Raw genomic sequence first — 7,714 nt, forward strand, 5'->3', positions numbered from 1 at the left:
ATTAATAATATAATTAATAATATTTCTAAAAAAATAATAAAGATCGTTAATGATTAATTGTTACTTTATATTTATCTTTTTCCTACTATTTTATTTAATTTTGTTCATATTTGCACAAAAATTTATTTTTATTCAAAAAATTTATACGGATTTATTTATTATATAGTTTTTAAAAAATCTATGAATTCATTTAATGCATATATTTATGAAAGGATGTATTAAAAAAATTATTTTTAAAATTTTTTAATTTTATCAACTTTTGTGATTGAATACAATTCCTGTATTCACACTTATAATAATTTTTATATCTTTTCTATAAGGAAGTCATTCTTAATCTTCTTTTTTAAAAATATATATTATTTATTATATAATTAATTAATAATTATTATTTTTAAAAAAATTTAAAATATTTCACTAATCTGGATTTTTTTATTCTATCAAATTTAATAATTGATTGTTTCAAATTTTTATTATTTTAATACATATCTTGTTTTGATTCGCTATGTTATTTATAATTCCTTCAAAATGAAGGTCTAAAATTTTACAATCAAATTTTACATTTTTAGTAATGATGCGAATGATATGAAAATAGAACTTGAAAGTCTTAAAAATTTAGATCACAAAAATACATTGCATGATTGATTTTATATTTAATTTATGGTGAAGATAACTTACCGCCAATATTACTATATTCTTAAATTTTAATTTGTTATCTTAAAGTCTAAATTTTATGTTAAGTAATCCAATATGTTTTTGTTTCTTATCTTTCAAATGTTTTTATTTAATGTCGGTTCTTTTATTTATTAATAATTAAATATTTATTATATTTATATTATAAAAATCATTTAGTCAAAAATCACTATCAAAGAAGTTCTCAACAGTAAAATTTTAAGATTTGAAGATGTTTTTCATAGATGTCACTGTGATGTTTCTAGTGAACTTGTATTTATTATATATGTTATATATGCTACTTTCAAGTATAAAAGGCGGTAAAGGTCAATGCATGTATTCCTTTTATTATAAAAATGTTTTTCTTTAAAAATAATGTAATAAAATAATATACTGATTGACTTTTATTAAGATTATTAGATATTTAAGATTGTCAGTAAAAACTTCCAATGAAATGTTTTCAATACAATAAAGAACAGGTTATGTAGATAATCAAAGACCTGTAAATAAACCGATTATTTTTTAAAAATGAGTGCAAATGACAATTGCCAATTTATACTGGAACGTATTAATGCTCCGGGTAGAATTGTACTTGATCAACAAGATCATGCAGTAAGCATATAATTCCATTTTCGAAAGTAGAAAACACATGTTCTGAAATGATTTTTCTTTTAAAGTTATTTCATGTTGACAATCTTTTTCATTAATAATATTAACAAAGAAATCATTGAAAATATTAATTATAATGTTTTACATTTTTTTTTTATATTTTTAGTATACTTGTGGTAGAGCCAGAGATAATGAAATAGTATGTCTTGGTTTGACAGTATCGCGACGTCATTGTATTTTTTTTCGCAACCAAAATGAATTATATGTTACAGATTTAAAGGTACACATTATATATTGAAATTAATATATAAAATATAATAAATTTAATACAATAATATTTATTATTATATTTAGAGTGCAAATGGATTATTTATAAATGAAATTCCACAAGAACCTTTTCAGACAACTAAATTACATCCAAATGATATTATTGGTATTGGTTGTCCAAATGTTGATACAGATAATAGTATGTATGCATATAAATTACAAACAATTGAGGTAAGATTTCATTAATATTATTTTGACTTATAATATTTGTTAAATAAAACTATTAAATACTTTAATAATTTTAACAGCCATCAAAAGAAAATAATCATACCTCTACTGCTTTATCAGAGACTATAATAAATATTGAAAATATATGTAATGATAAATCTGATATTCAACGCAAAAGAGGACAAAGAAATTCTAATGAAGATGTGCCAAGTAAAATTTTCAAATTAGAAAGTGGAAATTGTATCTCAGATAAAAATTCTTTGGAAGGTAATATTTCATCTCTACTTCATTTCATTTATCATATTCATTCATATTTAACAAAAAATAATAAAATATAATAAAAGAGTTAATAAGATAGAAATGAAGATATAATAATTTTATTTATATGTTAAAATTTCAGATAAATGTACAATACAAAATGATAATGATATTGAAATAATTCACATATCAGGGAATGACAACATATTAAATGAAAAAAGGAATTGTGATAATTTCACAAAAAATGTCGAATTAGATAAATTAAATATAAAGGAACATATTGATATTAATATGATAGAATCAAATAATATAAACAATATAAAAATTGAATCATTCATAGACAGTAAAATAGAAAATATTAACAAAAATAAAATTTCTACTACTTCTAAGAGTAAGAAGAAACTGAATATAAATACATTTCATGAAGATCAAAATCATACTGAAAACAGTTTATTTCATATTAAAAATATACATGATACAGTAAATAATATTGTATCTAAAAATACAATGGAGAATAAAACTAAGACAGATACAAATAGAGAAGAAAATGCAAATACTAAAAAAGTAAACAATTTTTTAATTGAAATTGAAATGTCAAAAACAGTTGATAAAACAAATCAACATTTTGCACAAAGTAATGAAAACAAAAATTTATCATCATTACCTGCAAATTTTGTATGTAACAAAGATAGTGTGATAAAATTGGAAAATGAATTACAATTAACTGATAATGATGAAAATATATATTCTCCAAATACAATTATTCCTCTTATATCTCCAATAAAATTAAAACAAATTCAACAAAAACCAAAAACAAAATTTTCAGAAGATGATGTGGTAAATTTAAGTGATAGTGAAGATGATATTTTTCCATGTTCGCAATTATTCGATATTGGATATGGCATGAATACATCTGTAAAAGATGAAATTAAAGAAGAACCTGCAGAAATAGAAAATGTAAGATATAGTATAGTCGATGATGCAGATTTAGTTATTTCACTAACAGATAGTGAAGATGAAGATAATAATTGGTTACACAGATTATCTCGAAGTCAAATACTTAATGAGAATGATGAAATTGATATCAATGATATAAAAAAAGAAGATATAAAAGCAGATATTGATATAGAAAAGCCATTCTTAAATGAGTTTGAATTTATTGACAATAGAAAAAACATAGATGAACAAATAGAAGCAAAAAAATCTATGGATAAAGAAGAAGAAAATATATCAGTTCAAGCTATAAAAAACTTAAATGAAATAATTTCTCCGAAAACTTTCCTTACTGTAAAAAATTTAAATAAAATAATATCACAAGAAACTCTTCCAAATAAAACAAAAAATTTTGAAGATATTGAAAAATTCACATTGGAAAGACAATCCTTGAAATATCAGAATTCGTCTCCAATACAAAAAAAGACAGAAAATTATATTGATATAGCTAATAGAGCTAGTAGAATAGAAAATACTGTATCTTCAAAGAAAAAAAAAGTAATTGAGAAAAAAGTGCCTGAAATAGAACCTCCGCATTTGCCTATCAGAAAACGAAACAGTAATAAAGTTAAACAAAGTCCTCAAAAACATGAAAAATCTACTAAAAAAAAATTATCTGCTACTGAAAAAAAAAAACGAGAAGAAATGTTAAAAATAGAACAACGTTTGTATGCAAAGGAGCAAAAAAATCGTAAAATGCTTCATAAATGGGCAGATTGTCTTCCTCCTAGTAAACAGAAGAAAGTTAATATCCTTTCTAAAGAAGAAAAAAAAGTATTGGTAGATAGTAGAAAAATGAAATTGAAGAAACTTGCAATAGAGGAGAAACGATTATCTTTAGAAAATAATCAAGAGAAGAAACGTATTGTTTCCAAACCAAAAGCGAAAGTAACGACAAAGACTCGAAACGATTTTCTTGTCGAAGACACGATCTCTGCATCTAAATTAGAAAATGTAACAGAAAAATCTAAAACTTCATCCAGTCAATCTGCAGTGAATAATATTTCAAATTCAGAAATGACAAATTCTGTAAAACATAAAAATATTTCTAAAGAAATAACAAAACATTTAGAGTATAAATTAATGCTTAATGATATTTCGAATTTGGGTAAGATTCCCAAAAAATCTAATACCACCAAGATGCAAATAAATACTGTAGAAGCAGAAACAGCGTTAAAAGAACTCTCATTAGAAAAAAAAATAGAAAAAACAAATGAATTAAAAAATATTGAATCAAAGAATAAATCAAATAAAGAATCTTCTAAACTTATTGAAAATAAATCTTCCGTTTCTAAATCAAATATTAAATTAAATTTCATGAAACCAAAAAAACGGGTATCTTTTTCTGCAGTAATTGAAAGCGTACGTGAATATCAAATTGATGAATCTAATGTTTTAAAAAAACTAACAGGTAAAGATGCTCCTATACCTGCAGAAAAAGTTGCTGTAAAGAAACCTAGTAATACCACAGAATCTAATGCAAAATGGAACCAGTTTTTATGGCGCATTTTATGCTGGAAACCAATATGGTTAGAAGAACAACAATATTTGAATCAAGATCCACCTGTTATACAGCCTGAAGAACTTAATGTAACCTTAACACATTATAAATCATATGAAGAATATTATAACATTATAAGTCCACTTTTATTGTTAGAAATTTGGCATGGAATCACTAAGCAATTTCAGAGTATAGATCATATATATAGACGGCCCACATTTATGTGTTCTATAGTTGAAAACTCTATTCAAACATACAATGTTTCGAATAATATATTTTTTACAACATTAATGCTCGAAGTATTAGCCACAAAAGAGGATATAAAAAAACAAATACATCCTATTTATGGAGATCTTATATTTTTTGAATATGTTCAAAATCACGAAAAATCACAAAAATCAAAAGATTTCCGTAAAGTATTTGCTTATGTTACTAATGTATATACAACAGTGTTAACTCCTGTTACTCGTTTTAATCAAGATTTGAAAAATTATGTGAAAAATCCTCATACATTATTAACGTATACCGTGATAACGAAATGTCTTGATAAGAATATTCTAGTAAATCGAGTTCAGCGATTAAGAGCTGTAATTTATTTGCGTTCTAGCTTAAGAATGGTGCAAGCATTACAATTTCTTCCCAATTCGCCGTTAGTAAATTTAATTCTAAATCCACAACTTGAAATGTATAAGTTACCAGTTGTTTCTGAATCAGAGACATTGGTTACTGGAGATAAATTAAATCAGAAACAGATGGAAGCTGTAAATAGAGTAACCAAAGCTGCAGTTCATAAAGATACTAAATTATGTTTTATTCAAGGGCCACCGGGTACTGGAAAATCAAAAGTTATTGTAAATATAATTACTCAAATATTATACGGAAATAACAGATATACAAGCAATGGAAGTTCTTTTAAAATGTTAGTATGCGCTCCATCAAATACTGCTATTGATGAAATCGTTTTAAGATTATTAAATGTTAGAACTATAATAAAACAACAGACGAAGATGAAACCGTTTAAAATGGTTCGCATTGGACAATCGGAAATGATGCATCCAAAAGTGAAAGATATTTCTGTTATGGAATTAGCAAAACGAGATATTAGGAAAACAAATAATGCAAATAATACTCCATCCGACAGCATAGAAAATGAAAAATTGCTTTTACAATCTAAAATGAATGCTCTTCGATGTGAATTGACAAATTCTCGTAATTTGGATGAAGCTTATAAACAGCATATTAGAATGAAATTGAATGATATGACTATGAAGTATGAATTATTAAAAAATCGTGAATCGTTAAATGAACTAAATATTAGAAACAAAGAATACATGAAATTACAACGTATGACGGAAAATAAATTTCTTGAATATGCAGATATAATCACTTGTACCCTTTCGTCTTGTTATACTAGTCAAATGGAATCCATTTTTGGTATTAATAAAAAAAAAATATCTGTGTGTATCGTAGATGAAGCTACTCAAAGTTGTGAAGCAGAAACTTTAATACCATTAATGTTAGGAATTAATATATTGATTTTAGTCGGTGATCCGAATCAATTACCGGCCACAGTTTTAAGTACACAGGCAAAGAAATATGGATTGGATCAATCGATATTTTCTCGAGTGCAAAACGCCTTTGAATTACAACAAAATAATCCGATAATTATGTTGGATACACAGTATCGAATGCAACATGATATTTCTTCTTGGCCAAATAAATTCTTTTATGGTGGCAAACTGAAGACTGCAATCGAACGCGATGATACGTTTCCATTTTACCCCTATCGAATTTTGAATCTTAATTCAAATCAGAATGATGACAACTCAAACGATGAAGAAGCGGATTTTGTAGCAAACATTATATATTGTATGTTAACTTTTGCTAATTTGGATAATTGGGAATCATATATTTCATGTGGCATTCTTACACCATATAATAATCAAAAGTCTATGATATTAACAAAGATTCATGAAAAGTAAGTATGCATTTAACATAAGACAGCTATTATATATTACCATTAAATTATTTATTGTATATTTAATTTTAATTGTTTTAGAATATTTTCATTGCCTGAAAATATTAAAAAAAAAGTGAAAATTGACGTAAATACAGTGGATAGTTTTCAAGGACAAGAATGTGATGTAATAATTATGTCATGTGTACGAAGTCAAAAAATTGGTTTCTTATCAGACAGACAAAGACTTTGTGTTGCTCTTACAAGAGCAAAACGCAGCCTCATTATGTGTGGTAATTTTAATATTTTTATGGTAAGATTATGTAATATAATATCTTACAAAAAGAAAAAAAATATAAAAAAATTAGATTATAATTAAAATATAGTTATATAATAAGTTTTATTGATTACAGAGGTATCCAATGTGGAATTCATTAATATCAGATGCGAAATCGCGTAAAGTATTTTTTAACGTTGATACTAATGCAGATCTCGACAAAGTAAAATCGTATGTTATTAAGCGTACAAGAAGAAAGTGATTTTTTTATGTTATTATTAATACTATCCTTGTATATTTGTAAATCTTGTCATCTTCGCGTGTTTAAAATATGTATTATAAATCTTTATTTCATTTTCTATAATATAGCTTTGCTAATAAATTTTTTAAACTAACTATAATGTCTTGAATAGAATAAAAGAATCCATAAAAAGTACCCATTGTTTACTATTATATTTTTGATTAAATTTGGTTTAGGTTAAGTATATTAATCTTAACCTCATATGATTATTTTATAGTTAATTTATTTTTTGAAAGTATAATAATACATCAATTATAATTTTAAGCTAAAAAAGTAATTGTGCAGTTTTTTTTGTATAAAACAATCATTTTTAATATATTATTCTATGTAATAACGCAACAAATAAAAGATTAAATTGTGATTTTAATCATTTATAGATATATTTAATCAAGACAGAATAAAAAAAAGTTTTAAATTATAATTAAAAGACTAAATTATGTAACATATATTGTGTTTTTAATAAAAAAAGTTTGTGTTCACTGATGCATAAATTGTTATACTCAGTGCTTCGTAAAAATGAACTGTATTTCAAATCTTTTATTTCAAATATTTATTATTCTGTTATTTATATATATATATTGATAATAAATAATTCATGAATAAATTAATATACGAAAAAATATTTTTCTATTTCATATCTCGGAATCATAAATT

The 7,714-nt window shown here is 24.2% G+C and overlaps 1 protein-coding gene across 1 annotated transcript; it reads left to right on the forward strand.

Annotated features, from left to right (window-relative positions):
• The first annotated feature begins 1,058 nt into the window (after positions 1-1,058).
• Setx (probable helicase senataxin) lies at positions 1,059-7,195 on the forward strand. Its single transcript, XM_012493084.2, has 7 exons — positions 1,059-1,281; positions 1,445-1,558; positions 1,633-1,776; positions 1,854-2,040; positions 2,174-6,503; positions 6,585-6,795; positions 6,896-7,195. The coding sequence occupies exons 1-7, from the start codon at positions 1,198-1,200 to the stop codon at positions 7,019-7,021; spliced, it is 5,196 nt and encodes a 1,731-aa protein (XP_012348538.2). The 5' UTR covers positions 1,059-1,197; the 3' UTR covers positions 7,022-7,195.
• The last annotated feature ends 519 nt before the right edge of the window (positions 7,196-7,714 follow it).

This window comes from Apis florea, unplaced genomic scaffold, assembly GCF_048593485.1.
Source record: "Apis florea isolate Af1SG1 unplaced genomic scaffold, ASM4859348v1 contig_3745_pilon, whole genome shotgun sequence".
Classification (NCBI taxonomy): domain Eukaryota; kingdom Metazoa; phylum Arthropoda; class Insecta; order Hymenoptera; family Apidae; genus Apis; species Apis florea.